The sequence below is a fragment of the Coccinella septempunctata genome, chromosome 1 (assembly GCF_907165205.1).
Source record: "Coccinella septempunctata chromosome 1, icCocSept1.1, whole genome shotgun sequence".
Classification (NCBI taxonomy): Eukaryota; Metazoa; Arthropoda; class Insecta; order Coleoptera; family Coccinellidae; genus Coccinella; species Coccinella septempunctata.
The window spans coordinates 55,172,961-55,194,901 of record NC_058189.1 but is presented as its reverse complement, the minus strand read 5'-3'; the positions used below and the strand labels follow the sequence as shown (position 1 = coordinate 55,194,901).

At 34.1% G+C, this 21,941-nt stretch overlaps 2 protein-coding genes across 2 annotated transcripts; both read right to left on the bottom strand.

Annotated features, from left to right (window-relative positions):
- Positions 1–2,481: 2,481 nt before the first annotated feature.
- LOC123312015 (lipase 1-like) lies at positions 2,482–11,324 on the bottom strand. The gene is made up of 7 exons (XM_044896188.1): positions 10,864–11,324; positions 6,619–6,932; positions 4,765–5,011; positions 4,518–4,664; positions 3,118–3,199; positions 2,880–3,022; positions 2,482–2,765 (listed from the first exon to the last, which is right to left on the bottom strand). The coding sequence occupies exons 1-7, from the start codon at positions 10,963–10,965 to the stop codon at positions 2,610–2,612; spliced, it is 1,191 nt and encodes a 396-aa protein (XP_044752123.1). The 5' UTR covers positions 10,966–11,324; the 3' UTR covers positions 2,482–2,609.
- Positions 11,325–16,976: 5,652 nt separating this feature from the next.
- LOC123322679 (lipase 3-like) lies at positions 16,977–18,845 on the bottom strand. Its single transcript, XM_044910659.1, has 3 exons — positions 18,598–18,845; positions 18,238–18,395; positions 16,977–17,060 (listed from the first exon to the last, which is right to left on the bottom strand). Exons 1-3 carry the CDS (start codon positions 18,808–18,810, stop codon positions 17,039–17,041), a joined length of 393 nt encoding a protein of 130 aa, XP_044766594.1. The 5' UTR covers positions 18,811–18,845; the 3' UTR covers positions 16,977–17,038.
- Between the last annotated feature and the right edge of the window lie 3,096 nt (positions 18,846–21,941).

The window sequence follows — 21,941 nt, the reverse complement described above, 5'->3', positions numbered from 1 at the left end:
TTTTTATTACACTCCTACATTTCTGATATTGTTATAAAGTGTGTTTTTAGAGGGTGAGTCATGATTGATGACATGCAAAAACTTCGAAGTCTAATATATTGGAAACACATCTATATTAAAAAATTTTATTCACCCTTTTGTATCAAGAATATCAGTCTTTTTACGTTACATATTTTTCGCTTGGGTCTCGAATTCAACAAGTTCAACCATTTAATAATAAAAAAGGGGGTTGTTCAAAACCCTAATGACCTCATAGTACTCAGCAACAAAAGGTCTATCCATTTCTTGAACAAAAGTTACCATTTAAAACTACACTACACCCCTTGTAGGGGAGTGAAAAACTCGTGGATTTCCCAGGAAAACTTGCGTAATTTTAAAGAAAAATTCAACCGTCTATTATTTTTCTACAAAATATGAATTTCAGACATCGATTGAAATTTAATCTGTGAGGAATCTGCATCTTTTGAATTTTTTTGGAATCGTCTTCTAGATCTAGGTATAAAAAAAGGCTTTCTAACAATTTTCTAACAACGTAAGTACTCTGCGGCCATCATTAGTATTTTTCAGTCAAACTTTTTCCAATTATATCCGGATGTTTTGTTTTTAATGATACTTTAGAATGTACCACATGTAATTTTATATGGGTAGGTGTCTATAAAATTTTTGTGTTTTTAATTTTTTGGGAAAGAATTAATACTTACCACAGAGAAAGTTTCAAAGGTATTTTTATCGAATACCTCGCTGAATAAAAAAACTGAACAGCCAATGAATATTAAGAAAACTTTATACTTGATTTTCATGTTAACTGCTGCGAGGTACAGACTACCTGAGTATTTTTGGGGAACTATGATAAAGCTGGTATATTTCTCATCAATTAAATAGGCCAAAAAAACAACTTGGGAATATTTTTCATTTGAGGTGCTTGGAATGAATATTAATATTGAATTATTTCCATTTTTCATGGGAAGTGAATATTGGCTTATTCCTCGTTTATCAATTTTGCTTTCATCAAAATCTACACTATAGATAATTGGATTTTGATTTATGCAAAAGTTATATCGATGAGAGTGAACACAAAGGTGGGAATATTTGTTTTTATTAGCCCAATTGTCAATTTACGTCAGTGGCGCTGTGAGGATATCAGTGAGAGTCCATCGATTTTTACGTTATAAAACAATATCGGATTCATTTCCTCAAAAATATACCGGGTGGCCCACCCCAGACGCGGCGCTCATTTTGAGGGAGTAAATAAAGATATTTTGAAATTCTTTTCTTGTGGTGTGTGTAGAGTGTTCAAAAGCACAATTTAAAATTATTGTCATATATACAGGGTCGAAATATAGACCAAAGTTACACTTTTTTAATTGTAACACTCTGTATTTGACCTAAAAATGGAATGGCAAGCTCAAATTATGATGATTTTCTTCAGAACACTTGATACCTTAGAAGGACCATTTACGAGATGTAGGAGTAGCCAACTCATCTACTCGAAAAAACTATGTCTGTATCGCTGGCGTAACTAGTTTTTTCATTAATTGCTACTTAAAAAACTCCATATTTTAGATTTTTCGCCATTATCTCGTAAAGGGTGCTTCTGAGCTATAAAGTAATCTGAAGAAACTCATCATAACTTGAGCTTGCCATTCCATTTTTGAGGTCCTTCTCTTGCTTAAACTGACCGAAAATTGCGTTACGTTCATAGGGAAGAAAATTTTGCGGTTCTCCCAAGTTTTAAATTCGCAACTCTCTAATAGAGGGCGCCACATCCCTAAGAATTTAGAAAGGGCCCCTGCTTGATTGATCCCAGTTTTGAAGGGTCTTTGAATTTTTTAAGACTGAATAACCTAAAATGTGGGTCTTTGACTTGTACAAATATTTTAACAGTAGATTCTTGAGGCCAAAAAAAACCTTTTTTCCTCTATCATTTTTTCCGAATCGCTTCGGTTGAAAAGATACAGGCTATAGAAAACCCATACAAAAAAGTTATTTTCACCCACGTCTTCAAGTTTTCTCATTATGACCATTACGTACCATAAAAATACCAAAAATTCAAAGAACCCAACTGTTGAAACTAAGTTGAAGCTATCTAAAGAATATTTGAAGGTTTTTTTTAAATAAAAGCATTCCTCATATTTTCTTGTATAATGCTCCGTTTTCGAGTAATTTGATGTTCAAAAATTAAGAAGTATCTGTGAAATTTGAAAAATTGGGTACTTTGTCTGAATACAACTCTTTTTGAAAGATCCACAGATGTGTGGTGTCACAGATTTAGCTATAGCTATCCTGAAGGTAATTTTTTTTTTTTTGACCTCAAGAATCTACTGTTAAAATATTTGTACGAGTCATAGACTCACCCTGTATAATTTTTTGTGTGTTTCATCTTGAACTTTTGGATAGATATTTATTGCAAGTTATTGCCCCCCCTTTTCTATTCCTTTCAATATAATTGTACAAGGGAATGGAATATCGAAAAAATCATTATGAAAGTAATATACTTTATTTACATACACTTATGATGTTAAAATATCACAAACCTATATTTATAAAATAAATTAGTTTATGTCTATGGACATTACAAATATGTACAAATAAATTACATTGCTCATAAATCATGAGTCATATTGTTCAGAGAATTCAATGAGGGGATCATAGAGTTCTTTCTTTGCTGTTTTCGAGAAAAGGAAGTCTACATGATTCCATTTTTTGTTCGGCATGAGGAATTTCCTTACGCAGTTTTGCAAGGCTCCACACATGTTTTCAACGTCCTGCAATTAAGGCATTGAATTAGTTTTCACAACCTTGGAGCACAGAATATCACAGCTTCAGTGAATATTTTCGAGATTGAAAGAGGATACTTATTTGTATTTCATTTATATTACCTTGTAGTCTGCCAAATTGTCTCCTAAACTGTAGTACATTGCTGTAGGTACACTGATACTAGAGATGTTGTAGTCAGAAGGTGCATCACGTCCATAAATAACTTTATTTTCTTCAAGGCCGTAGTCCCAAGGTCTAAAGTGCCCTGTAAATTTTTTCATTTTATTATTCTGACTATAATAGACGAAATAATTGATATTTCCAATACTTTTTTAATTCAATTGTTAGTTATTCACTCACCAGAAGCTATAATTTGTGCGAAATGAAGAAGCTGTTTGACTGAGACGCTGGATACTTGTTTAGCTACATAGGGCATCATTTCCTGAAATGAAGATATAAAATCTGAGTATTTAAATCTTTATGATGAGAGCTATGACGAAAATGGGATTGAATGGGCTCTTTTTCATTTCTGAAGGTATGACTTAGATTTTGAACACAGAGTATTCGAATTTAACGTAGATATATGGGATATATATGGGATATATTGAAAAATTCTTAGCCTGTTGCTACAGAACCAAACAAAATTTCAATATCAATATTTTATTATTCAACATATTCTCCTCTTAATTGGATACATTTATTACAGCGAACCTGCAACGTCTCTAGACCTTTAAAAAAAAAAGATTCTTCTTGTTCTGCAAAACAGACCTCCACAGCTTTTATTACCTCCTCGTTGGAAGAAAATTTACGACCTTTTAAACTTTTTTTCAGTTGAGGAAAGAGATGATAGTCGGATGCAGCCGAATCTGGTGAATAAGGGGGGTGTTCTAGTAATTCAAACTCTAAATCACGAATTTTTTGTATGGCAACATGAGATTTGTGTGCAGGGGCATTTTCCTGTAAAAACAAAACACCTTTGGATAGCTTTCCGCGTCTTTTCTCTTTGATTTTTTCCCGTAGAGTGGTCAGTAATGTCGAATAGTAATCTCCGGTTATTGTTCTACCCTTATCCAAAAAATCAATCATGATTACTCCATGACAATCCCGAAAAACTGAAGCAGGAACTTTTCCAGCAGATTTTTGGGCACGAAACTTCTTAGGTCTTGCAGAACCAGAGTGTCGCCATTCCATCGATTGTTGCTTTGTTTCTGGATCGTAGAAAAGTACCCAAGTCTCATCCATAGGAACAATTCGGTTTAAGAAGTCTACATCGTTTTCAAATCGAGCACAGATCGAACGCGATGCTTCTACCCTTGCACGCTTTTGGCCAACATTCAAACATTTGGGGATCCATTTTGCAGCAATTTTTCTCATGTCCAAATTGACGTGAACTATATGATGAACGCGTTCGTATGAAATATTCAGTGCTTCAGATATTCGTTTTAGCCGAATTCGACGGTATGATAAAAACATGTCATGAACTACATCGATATTTTCGGGGACTGACACAGAAACTGGCCTTCCCGATCGGTCATCATCTTCAATGGAAAATTAACCTCTTTTAAAGCTTGCAGTCCAATTTTTCACGGTCGCATACGAAGGACTATAATCACCAAGAGTATTGAGCATATCTTCCTTAAACTGCTTACCTCTTAACCCTTTTAAATACAGTTATACAGAATAATTTTCACTAAACATTTCACTATGTTAGACATGATTTAGTCAATATCCTATTCTATTTTTCTCGCTTATAAACTCACCTCATTGAATTCTCCAGAATTCCCAAAAAGTAAATAATTCGTCATCACACAAATATCGCGAAACATCTTGTTCTGGCAAATCATGGGCAAAACCATGAAAATTTCCCTGGGAGGAAATTCGTACACCTTGATGTTTTGCGAGAGTGCCTGCAAATAAGGAAAAATTAAAAATAGTCCACCCAAAAAGGAGCTGACAATTTCAGCGATCTTGTTTGGGGCAAACAGGATCGAACAGGTAATGACTTACGTATAATTCGTCCGGTACTAAGGTGAAAGGGAGGAGCCATGGGTTGGTGAAATGGTTTTCGTATCCTCCTGGACCCAAAAGAGAGGCCAGCTTGATCTTTTGTTGATATTGTGGTCTCAGGGAGGACATGATGAAAAATACTATTCCACCTTGGGAGTGTCCGACGTATTCAAGCTGGTCATGTCCTGTTATGCCCAGTATATGGTCGATTTTGGCTGGTATATCGTAGTATCCGATTTCATGGAAACTGCAATTGAAAAAATCGGTTGTCAAGTGATTTTTTCACGCCTTATTGATTACCGAGTACTTATATCTTATACCCCAAAGATTTCGTGCATTCACTAGGAATTAAAGGAATTAAATCCTTGTTGAATCACAGTTGGTAATTGTACATCAGATACTGTTTGAAACGTTAGCGATTTTAAATGTTTTTGAGGATTTGAACTTAGTGAAAAACCTTAATTTTCAGATCACTCACGAGGATAATATTGATATCTAGCCTAGACCAGTTCCATGCATTGCGTTACCATAGCAACGAACAATAACTCATTAGAAGTGTCAGTGTGAAGTTTGAGGTCAAACAAGTAAACCAGAATTATGCAATAAATTGAAAGAAAGAAGATGTCCACCGAAATTGTGAAAATCGAAAAATTGGAGTATCGAGCCATCATCAAGTACCTGTATTTAAAAGGGTTAAGAGGTAAGCAGATATACGAAGATATGCTCAATACTCTTGGTGATCAATGTCCTTCGTATGCGACCGTGAAAAATTGGACTGCAAGCTTCAAAAGAAGTTAATTTTCCAGTGAAGATGATGACCGATCGAGAAGGCTAGTTTCTGTGTCAGTCCCCGAAACTATCGATGCAGTTCATGACATGATTTTATCAGACCGAATTGGGCTAAAACTCCATCTTTCATACGAACCCGTTCATCATATAGTTTGGACATGTCAATTTGGACATGAGAAAAATTGCTGCAGAATGGATCCCCAAATGTTTGAATGTTGACCAAAAGCGTGCAAGGGTAGAAGCATCGTTTTCCATCTATGCACGATTTGAAAACGATGTAGACTTCTTAAACCGAATTGTTACTGTGGATGAGACTTGGGTACATTTCATCCAGAAACAAAGCAACAATCGATGGAATGGCGACACTCTGGTCTCCAAGACCTAAGAAGTTTCATGTCCAAAAATCTGCTGGAAAAGTTGTTGCTTTAGTTTTTTGGGATTGCCATGGAGTAATCATGATTGATTTTTTGGTTAAGGGTAGAAAAATAACCGGAAATTACTATTCGCCATTACTGACCACTCTACGGGAAAAAATTAAAGAGAAAAGACGAAAAAGCTATTCAAGGCTAATTTGTTTTTGTAGGACAACGCCCCTGCACGCAAATCTCATGTTGCCATGCAAAAAATTCGTGATTTAGGGTTTGAATTACTAGAACATCCCCCTTATTCACCAGATTTGGTGCCATCCGACAATCATCTCTTTCGTCAACTGAATAAAAGTTTTATAGGTCGTAAATTTTCTTCCAAAGAGGAGGTAATAAAAGCTAAGGAGGTCTGGTTTGCAGAGCAAGAAGAAACATTTTTTTTTGAAAGGTCTAGAGACGTTGCAGGTTCGCTGTAATAAATGTATCCAATTAAGAGGGGAATATGTTGAGTAATAAAATAGTTTGACATTGAAATTTTGTTTGGTTCAATAGAAGGCTAAGAATTTTTCAATATATCCTCGTATATTAAGTTTCCACAAACATTGAAATCTTTGTTGTAAAATTGTTCAAAAACTGTTTTCAACGGGCATTAAATGATTGAATAGCCGAGAATCCATTTTTATTTTTCCCTGAATCTCACCTGAAATTCCAGAATTTTCCACTGTCGATAGTCAAGTATTTGTGTCTTCTTCCGTAAGTGTTTCCTCTACTGTTTCCTAACCACACGTCATAATCATTGTCCGCCAAATGAAACGCCAAACTGGCATTGTTCATCACGTTCAGTACAAAATTCTCAGCCTGTCCAGTCAAGCCGTGCATGAGTAAGATTGGTTTACTGTTGGTGCGATTGCTGTTTTTACCACTTGGTATACGCAGCATGCTGAGTATGTAACCGTCTTCTGTAGCTATATCGTGAATCTCAACGGGATAACCATAGCTTCGAATTAGTTCCTCCTGCAATTAATTAAAATGAAGGTAACAAATAGAACGTACCTACTAGGAAAATTTGTTTCAGTTAGTGATTCATTTGGGTTGAAAAGGAGCTGAAAAATATGTTTCAATGGGTTATTTCTTGTCAAAAAATAGTGTGGGTCTTTAATAGTATATAACATTACTAGCAAGGTAACAGGGTTTTTACTGGCGAATGGAGGATATAACTGACGAGCCGCAGGCGAGTCAGTTACCTCCTTGAGCCAGTAAAACCCGTTACCTTGCGTGTATTGTTTTATATTTTATTTGTTTCTCATTTGTAAAAAGGTTAGATAAATTCCAAAAAAATCTCAATAATTTGTCGCAAATGTCGTAAGCTATGGAAGCGTTGCCATGAACATGTCTGTTTATTTTTCTTTACATTTGTTTTGGCGAAAGCGAAAATGAATGTACCAAAAGAAATTATTGAGGCAGCCAGCAGTGTAGCTTCAAGTTTATTACCTGCAAAATCAGCTTCGAAGTACGAGCCATGTACGAGCGAGAATACGATGACTTCAAAAAGTGGCAAAACAAAACTAGTGTGATTGGGGTAACTGAAGATGTTTTGTTGGTCTACTTGAATCAACTATCAGCTAGATTCAGCCCTAATACTTTATGGGCAAAATGGTCTATGCTGAAAAGCTGCTTGGAAATGAAAGAAAATGCTCCTGTTCGCAGGTTTGTTTTCCTTAAAAAATTTATTGAAAAATATGACGTTTAGTTGTCATTTGCAGATTTCAAAAGGTAATAGCGTTTCTGAAACGAAAAAATGAGCGCTATACGCCAAAAAAGGCCAAGGTATTAAGTAAAGAAGAGGCTGAACAATTTCTTTTACATGCTCCTGATGAGCAGTGGTTGCTGGCGAAAACTGTAACAAGATTTGTGATTTTTGGATGTTGTCGTTGTGACGAAATTCTCTCCTTAAACATGAATGATGTAGAAGATATGGGAAAATACGTTATTGTGACATTGCGGCAAACAAAAAATTTAACAACAAGAAGATTCACCATAACCGATGATGGCTGCAGCTTCAAGCCCTGCATGTTATACAGAAAATATGTAAATCTTCGGCCTCCTGTAACAAAAAGCCTAAGATTTTTTTTGACAAACCGACATGGAAAGTGCATTTCCCTTAATGCTGGCCAGCACACTATTGGTGGTGTCCCAAAGCAGATAGCGAAATATTTAGGTTTAAATGACCCAGAGTTATACACCGGCCACTCTTTTCGCAGAACTGGAGCCACTATAGTTGCGAATTCGGGTGGAGATATTTTAGCACTAAAGCGTGTAGGAGGGTGGAAGAGCACCGAAATTGCGATGAGTTATGTCGATGATTCGGTCAACAAAAAAATCGAAATGTCTAGCAAATTATTTGGTAGTACGAAGAGTACAAATGTTCTGCAGTCCTCGAGTTCAGCAGTTTCTGAATCAACAGATGGTTCATCATCATCAGTATCAACTCTTTCATCATCAAAAATCTGTGTTACTGGAAATAACAATTGTACCATGATTTTCAACATATAAGACGATAAAACAACATTTTCTAATGTAAATAATATACCAACTTGTAAAAATTTTGCAAGTTAACTGTCAGTTTTCCAAGTTAGTGACTTGATAAAATAAACTTTCTTGATTAATATTGTGTTTTTGGAAACTGACGTTTACAAATGAGAAACAAATTAAAAATTTTTTTATTTTAGCAGTCCCTGCTTGGAAACAGCTCCCTGTAGATGGCACCTGAAAAGCAATTTTTAATTTTTTTCTTAGAAACCAGACAACTGACAGAAGTGAAATTGAGTAATGATTATATGGATTATATTCAGTTCGAACAAATTCTTGTAATTTCTGGCTAAAATCAAAGGTTGAGAAAAAAATTTATCAACAGGTAGGTATGTAGAATGACTCGTATAGGCTGGAATTTTTTACGAACTTAAATTTATCTAATAGGCGGATATATCATGCTGACAGGGGAACATTATAGAATTTTTTTTGTTTGCCTTCTCACCCTATTGAAGGTCTGCTGAATTTCATTTCTGTCGGATTTCTGGTTTCTAAATAAATTTAAAATTGCTTTTCATGTACCATCTTTAGGAGGCTGTATCTAATCATGTGCTGTTCAAATGAATTTTATATGAAAGACCCACTTTTTTTTGACAAGGAATCACCCCTCAAAAGAAAGGTATATTTCTTAATTTCTTGCTACTTCCGGAGTTATGTTTAGTGGAAAAAAACAATCTATCCAAGGAAACGTATTTCCAACTGGTAAATTAAAAGGCTTCGATATTACTACCATAGAATAACATTTCAAAAAGTCATTTATGGGAACGACAAACTTGATAATGTGTTTTCGAAATGGAAAACAGCTCTTTTAAGAATTTAGCTCATTGTGCATGGGTGTTCTTTTATTTACGAATTATACAAATGGATCTAATCATCAAAAACCAATCAGCAAAATTTGTCTGGAGTTAATGGTGGATGGGAGTGAATTACGAGTAAAAATTATGCTTAATATAGGTAGGTATATGCATTTATCCTTATATTCATATAAAATGGATAATGCGTATAAATGATTCCTAAGAAAATGAATATAATGAAAATTATTATATAAAAAAGCTCTATTGCAAAAAAAATTCTGGTCTGATAGTCTGATAGTGTGGGTTTTTCTTATATTTCTTTTTAGCAGCCCCTGCTTAGATACATCTTTCTTAAGATGGCTCCAAAAAGGCAGTTTTTCTTAGAAACAAGAAAACTGAACGAAATGAAATTGAGCAACATGAAATTGAGAAGACAATTAAAAAAAATGATGGTGTCCCCATATAATTGCAAGGGGTAAAAAAATCTACCCCTTAATTTGTTTCGAAGAAAGTTTTTCCCCCGTTCATATTATACCATTAAAATTTTTTTATAGCTTGATTAATTTTGAACAAATGAAGTCTCTTGCAGATTCTTGCTGAAAGTAACGATTTCTCAAAAAAAAAGGTATCAACATCTAGGTACGTAGAATGAGTCGCATAGACACCACCATAATTTTGTTTTCCTTCTCGCTGCTTTATAATGACCACTTTATTTCATAACTATCAGTTTCCTGGTTTCTAAGACAAATATTGAAAATTGCAGGCCCCCTCAAATAGAAAAAAAATTATATGAAAGATCCACACTATTTCTTGACAAGAAATCACCCATTAAATTTTTTAACTATTCATTCACACCCTGTATGTTGCCTTGGGAGTATTGAAGGTTTGAAGGCATCACTGTATACTAATATTTTTAATTTTTATTATCTGTGACAAAGGCATCTATCTCTTGGAAGTTGGATTTTTCGAAAAACGATATCTATGTATCTGTTTTTTCTAAATATTCTGTAATTTTCTGTTATTCAATGATTTTACACAATATTTCGTATCCTCTTTAAAAATTTGTTTAATTTATTTTGTTATGATAATGAGCCAAATGTGTGAGTATTCTCGAAATCATTTTATTATGTAATTCAATATTATGAAAGAACTGAAAACTAACCCAAATATTTATAAATCTTTCAGCACTCCTAGAAATGAAGAAAAATGAGGATTGAGACATCGTAATTCTGCATAAAAATCTAAAAACGAATGAAATTTATTAATAACCTGGAGCGGAAGTATTCAGATTCAAACTTTTCCGTAAATAATTCTAGGAGTGATTGCCACTTTACAACTGATGATATCAACATAACGATTTTGTGATTCGGCACTATAAGTTTTACATTTTTGTTGATTGTATCTCCGAATGTTTACTATCTAATATGCTCATCAATCTGAAGTGTTTGATTAAGTTTATTCATGAATGTGGGGGTCAAAAACAAAAACGATGAATTTGTACGAACGTCTGTAATGTCCTCTTTTTTTGAAACACTGATTTCTTAAAGGAATAACAGACTTACCGTTGTCAAATCAATGCTGGGGAAAAATGTATTGATTCCTTGGCCCACAAAAGTAGCAGCGCCGATGCAGAATATCAAAAAAGTACTGAAGTCAGCTTTCATTTTCTGAAAGTACTCAATATTTAGGTCACTAAAAACACACTGGGAAAAGACACTTTTCCACGAACACTAGAAAGGACCTTCTCCTGTTGAGAAGCTGCCACTGTGTGTAAAATGTAGATTTACGACCAAAAATATGCAATTCAGTTACACATCATTTGCCGCTGGTCGTAACGATTATCGTTTCACGATATGTGACAGATTTTATATGATCGTAGAATGAATGAAAAAAATATCAATGCTTTGAATATAAACCAAAGACAGAGTTGTTTTTATCAGGCAGGTTGGGAGAAGTAGGGATTTCTGCTCATTTTCACTAACGACCTTTACGTGCTTAGAAGATTCGAATGTTTTGAATTTTGATTGTACCATATCTTATGGTCTTATGAGATAAAATAATGACTGTTAATCTTGATAAATCTGGAGCAGTCGTATGGAATTATGATTGGGAAAAAATTTCGGTATGTTTATCGTTTCGATGGAAATTTAGTATCCTCGTATAGTCTGCGATATCGACTACGATTGTGGTATATTGAAGTTGGGTATTTCCTCAATAACTTCTTCGATCATACTGGATTAATAAGTGCTGAAATTATCATTCAAATGAAATTTGAGCGATATGAAAAATTGGTTATTTTCGTTGAAGATTTTGAAATTCATCAACATTTAGTCCAGAATCGCTATTTACTGAATATTTCGATTTGATCATTGTCTATTGAAAGTTTGTCAGATCAAATACATTTTCATCAGATTAAGTCGGATTTGAATTAAGCGAGAATTACACTCTTTTATATGGTAGAATAGGTACCTATAAAATCCAAAATGGATAATCGATGTTTTCAGATTATTCTATGTGAATTATATGCAAAATATTGCTAATGTTTTTTATCATTTATGACCAGAAATAAATTGAGTTATCATTCATAAAAGAGTTTTTTATGGAATAAATCTCATAATAGTTTACAGCACCTAAATCATTTTGATTTTTGTAATTTGTCAATTTTCTATCTCTTAAATTCAGTACAATAAGATAAGGAGTAGAGGATGTTGCTATTCCGTAGCCACACTGTTCACCGGATTCATATCTTATCGAACATGTGTTGAAGATGATGGAGGAAAACTATCCCTGCTCATTTTGCACAATCCGCCAGACATTCTGGAGCAGTTAATGTTCCTTATATTCGATTACAGCTAGTTGCAGGTATGTAATGAACATCTGATTTCACGTCTTGTTGACATGGATGTAGCAATTGTTATTTATAAGTTTATCTGATTATGCATTTGATTTATTCTGATTTTTTCTTGTAAATTTCGAAGAAAATGCTATAACTCTCTCCTATACTGATAGAAATCCAAATAGCATTACTTATTCACCTGCCAAACCCGTAAACTCATATCTTATCGAAGACATTTTACCGATTCTGTTCGCTACCCTTAATGGATCACCCTTTACAACAAGGCAAGTAGGAGTAGCTTTGGTTATTTCGCCTGCTGAATATTGTTGCTCCGTTTGGGTGAATAGTGCTCATGTGCAAAAAATTGATAAAAAGCTAAATCTTTCTATGAAAATTATTACTGGAACTATTAGATCTTCACCTATTCAATGGTTACTAGCTCTTTCAAACATTGTACCGCCCCATATTCGCAGACAGAGCGCAGTTATATATTCTTGGAATGAGATCCACTCCTTTCCCGACTAATTTCCAATTCTGTCCTATATTCACAATTTCCAGACTGAAGTCGCGTAATATTTCAGCCCTTCAAATAATATATTTGGAGAAATATAATTCTTCAGAAGAGGAATTTTTGTATATTCATATTACGAAATCTGTAAATTCCAGTTTTTTCTTGATGATTCACCATGGATTCCGTACGATATTTTATTTCGTATTTTTATCGATACATTCCACAGAAAATAGGAAATATTTTATAGGAAAAGTTCCTACATTTATCAGTGTATTCTATGGTTTGAAATATTCCGAATGCGCGTGTAGGTATATTTCCAATACAAACTGTATTATCGAGAAAATAATTAAGCCTATCAAATACAGCTACTTCTACATACTGATAGTAAGAATGGAACTAATAATAATATCGGGGATAATATCTATATGTTGAATGGACAGATGCTGAATGAAAGATAGGGAAACACTCAGTTTCTTGGCGTATAGGTACAGGTAGTGTAAACAATTTGGAAGTATTTTTCTTTCAACTTTCGACAAAATGCACTTAGGCCCGGTACTTTCACCTTCGAATAAATTTCATTCAATGTCAATAAATATCTGTCAAATAATTTCCTATCTGAAGGATACCTTATTTCGGTGCTTTCAGATGAAATTTGACGAATAACGATTCTATGAAATCACGGTATACTACTTTTCACTGATTAATGTAAAATAAGATATCGCATTGTAGAAATCGTCATAATTCCAATTAGAAAGCAAATATTTCGTGAAAATCACACAAAGAATAACCATACATCCAGAATCTAAAAAATTCAACCAATACTGACGTACCCACATTCGATCTATGACAAATGAAATCTTATTAACGAGTTTCAATGACAGATTTATTCGATGAATAACACTATCTGAAAGTTAAAAGACTGCATTTTTACTTATCTATCGAATAAATTTAGTTATTCGCACGTGAAACTACCTTAATATGGGAGTAAAATTATGTGAATTTGCCAATCTATACTTAAGGTTAGTCCTGTATCAGTACAAAATTTTCAATTGGTTCAAATAACATCCAATACTGTTATTACTTTTCACATGGGTCATTAATCTCAAGACAAATGCCTGATTATTATTTGGATTCCTTATAATGAAAGAATTGATTAACTGCCTGAATTTCATTTGGTAGGACACAAACACACATTTCGCAAATTGTCCGAATCACGAATGTTCAATGTGGAATAGATTTGATAATTATGGATATCGATCGGTTTATGTTTTTTAACATTGCATGAATAGGAGAACTTGAACAAATGTTTTTATTCCTTTTTTAATTCACATACCAAGGAGCCAACTAGACAATTCCAGGAGTAAAATTTTTTTTATCGATTCGGGAATATACTTACTGAATTATGCAAAAAAAAACTATTTCTCTTTGGTTTACAAAAATTCAAAATACATTTGAAATATAGTCGATATTACTCCTGGACTGTGAAGTATACTGAAAAATCAGAAGTATTACATTAACAATTTCAATGTAATCCCTTCCTGATTTGTCTTGACTGAATATACAGGGTGTCCCGGGAAATATGCGACAAACGGATACCATGAATTGATGTCATCAGGCCGGACTCGTATCAAGAGGTTTTAATCGCTTGAGTGCCTTCGTTTGGGATATACAGGGTGATGTTCATCTTATGAGTGGAATTTTACAGTCCAATAACTCTTGACCTAATCGACTGGATGATTTTAAATTTTGAAGTTTTGTCACCCTGTACTATCGCCTTTTTTCAGTATTTCTGAAATCGATTAAATCAGATCAGTAATGGGAAAATCATAGACTTTTTCTATTTTCGAGAATATTGGATCACAGGATCACCTTGAACGTGGACATTATGATTTTTTTCGTTCCATTACTGATTCAAAAAAAATTGAATTTCTGCTTGGCACCATCATACAGGGTGATCAATAAACATTCCCTTCAATAAATATTGAACTTATACGTAAAATTATTTCAACTCCTATAGTTTTGTTTGTTTTTTTGCCTTCCTTGAAATTTTTATCAAATTGGAAAAACAGAACCGGACTAGCAGAATTTCGGACCTATATTTCCGGTGATATCGTATCAGCCTGATGTGCGCGAAGAATATGATTTTTATGACTGAACTAGTGGAGAGTCCAAGAAAACTTCCAATCAACAAACTGATAATCTTGACAACTGACGTCAATTTATTGTTGTTGAAGCTACAATTCGTTGAAAGATTCAGAGGAAAATGCCTATAACATGATATAAACGACAAATTTTATCTCATAGTCGTTATACCTATCATCATAAAAAGAAATCTTGATGTTCTGATTGATTTAATTCAAAAGTTCACATATTTATTCAAATCACAACAGCGAATCATGTTTTTGGAGGAATTTCAGCAATGGTATGTTCAGCATTCTGGCAGCATTCGTTGCAGTTATGAAGTCAACATGGGTCCATTTTTCGTAAGGAATGAAATATTTCCTAACGCAGTTTGGCAGAACATCACAAATTTCCTCTATATCCTGAAAAAAATTCAAGAATAATGAACCATGTCTTCCATCCCAAATGTTTTATCAATATTGAGACATCTTTTATACCCGGTGAGTCTTTGACTCGTACAAATATTTTAAGAGTAAATTCTTGAGGTTAAAAGAAAATTTTTTTTCTCTACAACATTCTGATTGGGCCCTGATAAAAAGATATGGCCATTTTAAGTTTTCATAATGAGCTGTGCCACCTCTGGAAAAGCAAAATTACCTTCAGAATCACAAGCTAAATCTGTGACACTGTACACTGTGTGGATCTTTTAAACAGAGTTGTATTCCAACAAAGTACCCAATTTTTCAAATTCCACAGATACTTTTTGAACATCAAATTACTCGAAAACGGCGCATTATACTAGAAAATATGAAGAATACTTTTATTTTACAACACGTTTAAATATACATTAGATGGGTGATATCTGATATCTTGTGCTCGAAAAACATTCATCGCATAAATGAAAAACTATATTCCGAAATTCATTTCATTCGATGAAACCGTTTGTGAGAACAAAAAATAACATTTTTAAAAGTTATTCAGAAAAAATGGAAAAAGTAAAAAGTGTTTCCTTCGACCTCAAGAATCAACTGTCAAAATATTTGTAAGAGTCAAAGACTTATCCTATACAGGAGTTAGCATTGGCTAACTGCGATGTCTGCAATCATGAAAGAATGCATGTCTTTCAATTAAAATTTCATGGTACTTTAAAAATTCACCTCCACACTAGACAGTACATCATTGTTGCCATAATACAGTGCAATGGGTGTTGAAATGTTTTCAATTGGGTAATCAGGTGGAACTGCTTGGCCGTAAACTTCGTAGTTTTCATCCTCTCCGTAATCAAAAGGGCGAAAATGACCTAATATGAAAAAAAAATGTCATTCAGGATATTCGTTGAAGAGTTGTAAGTTTCACAGATTAAACACTGCACATCGAGAGGGATAAGAAGTTTTAGGATGGAGCTTGAAACTTTTGTCTTTGGATGAGTATAGAAACAACACAGTGAAGTGAAGAATAGTTCTTATATTTATATTTTTTTACTGCATACTAATATGATAGAATATCGAATACAAATAAATCACTTCTCTTATTTCGTCTCTTTTAATAGTATTATACAGGGTGTCCCAAAACTAGAGCATCGAACGTCACACCACGATAGAGTAGACCAAGTACCTATTATCGAATAACACCAACATTAGTTCAACGAAAATGTACCGTTTCCAAAATAATCAGAATTTTATTAAAATACCTAAAGTGGCCGATTTTCGAACTATTTTTTTAATTACGGGGCCAGTTTGTGAAAAAGGATATCGATTTTAAATTATATTGAACTAAGATTATTGTTTTATCTCCCCTAATTGAAATTATTTTAAGTAGTTATTCGATAACCTCAGTAAATGTGAATTAAAACAATTGTTTTTTCTACATGATTTTTATTACTCAGAATAAACCCCCTCTATAGGGGGGATAATATGGGGGAAAAACGCTATCCTTAATCACAAATTGCAATTTCAGGTTAGGTTTTTTTCAGAAACAGTACATTTTCGCTCAACTAATGTTGGTGTCATTCGATAGTATTTGATTTACTCTATCGTGGTGTGACGTTTGATTCACTAGTTTTGGGACATCCTGTATGAAGGCTTCAGCATTTCACATTCACCTATAAAGGGTAATTGGTTGCAGAAACTTGATGATGCATAATTAGTAAGTGTAATTTGTGGCTCTGAATGAATAACAATCATTAAAACAATTGATGATAATATTTTACCTGAATTTATACTTTGGGAAAAATGTAAGGGTTGCTTCGTTGAAACTGTAGGTATAAATCTCACAAGAAGTGGTAGCATTTCCTGAAAAATATACAATATTATTGAAAAAGGAGTAGCTTTATTATTTTAAGAATTAATCTGATTTTTTGAATTGTTTTGAGTTCGAATCTAAATCTTCCGATAAAAATAATCGTTAGAAGATAAATTGTCTACGAATATAAACGGGTTCTCCAGATAATATGATGGTTTTTCCAAAAAAAAGTAGAGTTACCTACACCTAGACAATTTTTTATCATCTTCATTAATGATCTACATTAGAAATATGGCATACCTCATATTTTTGTAAAAATCTATAGAACTATCTTAATTTGTGTGAATTTATTTTATTTGTGAAATCTGGGATATTCCAAAAATCTGAAAAATGATCTTAACTTGTGTCAATAGTGCTCTATCTGTGAATAACAGAGATTTTGGTCTAGCGAAAATGGTGAAACAAGATACAACCCTGAATGATTTTCAAAATGAGGATACTCAATTTTTGCAACATAGTCTGAATCTTGGTACATGAAATTCCGATTTTGAAATGCCCCAATTGTTATAATTTATCTGAGTGCCTTTACATAGGCTACTTTTTCCGACAAATTTCATGGTTGTGATGATTTCAACTAGAGCTCATATCTTGAAAACCCTTAGATATAAATGTATGATCGAAAAGTTTTCAAGTATTCTTTTCGGATCACTCTACAAGTGGTCCGAAAGACACTGCGATTTTTCGAAAGGGACCTTTAAAAATGTCAATAAATCAATGGCATGCCCTGAACTTTTTATGTCTGTTGGACGGGTAGTTTTCATTATAATTTAAACATTTTAGGCCTAAAATGTTTTCATGTCGGAGTTATGGTAGGCATTGTTTATAGAAGTAGGTCAACTTTGGTAATTGGTATTCATAGGAGTCAACATGACCAAAGTGCGTTACATCCAAGAGGTGGTGAAACCACATGAACGGCTCGGTATGGACAAGCCTGAGTTTTTCTCCACTTTTTGAGCTTTGTGGCTCTATTATGTTTTTGCACCAAGTTCTATTCTTCACATCACTAACTTTTAACTACATGAACAGTTTCGAGAAATTTTCGCCATAATTGTAATAAATATCAACAATTTTAGTACATTGCAGTATATCGTGCTGCCAAAAGAGAGGGCTACTCAAAATTAAGCATCTAAATGAAAAACACTCTACTAAATTCTGGTACTCACTTGCCTGAAAAGTCCTGAATCGCCACCTATTCCAACATGGTACACAATTTCGCAAATATGTCGTAGTCGAAATGTGGTATGTTTGCAAGTGTTCAGAATCAGATCAGGAAGACTGATTGGAGGTGGTGGTAGTTCACATATGTTTGTTAATTTGGCGAAATTCTGGAATGAACAATAACAATTCATTTTAAAGTATGTATTTCAGAAAGACTATACCAATATCATATCATCTGAATGACATCAAACATATGTATGTTTTTGTATTCCAAAGAATCCTGGAGCTTGAGTGACTTCCACAATCAAAATATTAGTAAGCATTGGCACATAAGAATAAGGACATTATTATTGAGAGGTAGGTACTCACCTTTATTTCGTTCTCGAAGAGAACCATAGGCCAAAGTATTGTGCTCCTGAAATGCCTCATATAACCAGCTGGTGCTAGCAGAGAAACTAAGCCAAGTTTCTTCTGATACTCTGGTTTCATTGAGGTCATTACATAAAGGGCAGAACCTCCTTGAGAATGTCCTACATAATGCAATTTTTTCTTTTTCGTTTGTGAGAGAATGAAATCTATCATTGCCGGTAAGTCATATATTCCAATCTCATGCCAACTGAAATGAATATTTGGGCGCATTTTATCGAAGATCCAAGTAATAGTTGGGGAGCCGAAGAGGGAAATTCGGGATTTACTCGAGCGTGTCAGATTGATATAAGGGGACATACCTTGTACCCTGTAGACTGTAGAGTACCTCTACCAAAAATAAAGAATTAGACCTGTATATAGGTGGAATTGTCTAGGACAGCCTGTCAGAATAGTAAAAAAAACGATCATTGTACATACTCGAGCGTGTCAGATTAAGATATATGTGGTTAATTACATGTTGAAAAGTATATATTCTCTCAATCTGACAATTTAAACGTGTCGAAAATGTGTGGAAGGGCGCCAAAGTTGCAAAAAAAAAAACGTCACGTGTACATTCTCGAGCGCGGTGGCGTTTTTTCTTATTTTGAAGCTAATTATTCAAGAATATAATCTGACAGTCTTAGCAAGCCGAAACAATAAAAATTGGCCATAAAGGTCACAAAAATCAGTTTTTTTGAATTATCCCCTTCCCTGGACTTCAAATCTTTTTCGCATTCATTATAAAAGTTGTAGAGCATAACATTTTCTACAAATTTTGTCCCAAGCAATTTTTTCTACGTTCAAACGTTTTTGGGATATATGGCGATTAATGCGAGGTGTTTAGCGATACATGCTGAAGCGAAAATGCACTCGTTGGAAAATAGTACATTCTATGGTTCAGTCACAGACAACACTAAAATTTTCGTGACTAATTTCGAAATTGTCATCATAGAAATACCTTGTCATTTTGACAATTGTAGATTAGACTGGGATTCTACATTGACCTTGCCCTTTCGAATGTGTGGCTAAGCTTCTCGCCCTTTTCGCCCTCTAACTCGAGAACGTTTGAGAGTATGTAAAATTGCTTCAGACAAAAGTTGTGTAAAATTTTATTATCTACAACTTTCATAATGAATACAAAAACGATTCGAGGTACAGGGAGGGAAATATTCGAAAAAAAGGGATTTCTATCATCTTCAAAGTGTCAGATTAAGGAAACCATCCCTGATTAGTGTCAGATTAATGGGTCAACAAGTCTACAACACCCAGATTAACCATTTGTATGAAAATCTTACACGCTCGAGTATGTACAAGTAACGATTTTTCTTTACATTTTCAAAGGACCGCTGTGACCTTGCGTCACGTCGAAATTGTCAGTCCCTTGAAGAGTAGCTTCCTTTGGTTCCAATTAACATATCCTCCAAAAATCTGACACGCTGAAAAAAAATTTTTTTCACCATTTTCAACTCTTCCGTACGGTCAGTCCCACCGCGCAAACTGTCAGATAAGCATGAATTCATTATCAGAGACACGTAGGGCATATACAGTATCTTAATCTGACACGCTCGAGTATGTACATCTGACGATTTTTTTTTACATCTTTGAGACCCTGCAGACGCTTTCCCCACCGCTGAAAGTGCATACATCATGCACTACCATGCTTTCTACCATCTAATCTTCAAAATCCACTAGATCTCCACGACGCTCGAGTAAATCCCGATATAGCATCGTCGGCTCCCCAACTATAAGTATGTATAGTTATATCCAACAGAATCGTTTGAGACTATTTTCGAGAAAATCACATACATTTTCGAAAAATGATAATGCCTCTGTCGACGTCGTTTAAAACTTTTACTTTGCAGAGCGGATCCTTTAATATTTTCATTTCGTCCAAAACGTGTGTATGTGCTTTTCTCATCAGATGAAAAATTTACTTTTCACAAATTTCTCACCTGAAATCCCAAAATTTTATGTCATCGGGATAAAGCTCTTTGTGCTTTCTGCCATGTTGTGTTCCTCTTGAATTTCCTAACCACACATCATAGTTATTGTCAGCCAAAAGATAAGCCAGACTTCCGTTATTCATTCCATTCACTATGTAATTTTCGCACTGACCAAAAAGGCCATGCATGAGAAGAATAGGTTTGGAATTAGTACCTTCGCCATTTTTACCATGACGAATACGATAAATAGTAATCATATATCCGTCTTCGGTGGTGACCTCGTGAGGTTCAATGGGATATCCATATTTTTGGACAAGTTCTTCCTGAAAATATTGTATGAAAATTTGGCACAAGTGATATAAATTAAGGGGCTGATTCCTTCTCCTAAAATAGGTTGACTCTTTGATACAATCTTTTCTTTTTTGAGCCCCCTGCTCAGTTAAAGCCTCCTTAAGATGACGCTCGAAATGATATTTTTAATTTTTCATTTAAGAATCAAAAAACTTACGAAAATGACATCAAGCTGATATTCTAAGGGGATCAGAGGGCATTCAGAAACATTTTTGGTGGTGTTCCTTTATAATTGAAAGGGGTAGAAGAAGCCACCCCAAAACCTTATTACGCAAGAAACTTCTTTCCATATTAATATTCCACAATAAAAAAATCAATTTTGGATAGCTTGATACATTCTTAACAAATAAGCTCTCTTATAATTTCTTGCTAAAATTCACGGTTTTTCATAATAGGTACAATCGAATATTCAATGGGAATGTACCTGAATACGTTTCTGCATGTTTCATTTATTTTTGATTTGTTAATGTCTATTAAGTGAATAAAAGTGTATTAAAGGTGTACAAGGGTTTTACGATTAGGTAGTCAAAACTTTTACTTGAATTTTTACCACTACATTTCACATTCATTCATTTTCATGAATTCAGATACACATAGTATTTTATGGGTATATTTTAGTTCAATCAAATTTTACTGAGCCGTTCCTGAACTTAAGGATATCTACACAACATGTCCTCCTACAAATTCAATAGAATATAACAAGTGGTTCCGAAGTTATGGTTTGTGGAAAATATGGATCGAACGAATAAAGCACCCTGTATATTGTACAATAGGCGTCATAGATCCGTCAACTATACGCTATGTAGAGGCTGGGCAAAATTCGTTGTCTACTGGGGTGATCCCGAGATCTTTGAGAGCTAGAAGAAAACGGATGACACATTTCTGAGCTCTTTTTCATAGAAACAAAGAAGAGTGAAAAACGGTAGGTACTTCATTTTTGAGTTATTAGCGAAAAATGAGATTTTGGCGATTTCGAATAGTTCCCATACTTTTTTGTCTTTGAAGTTACAG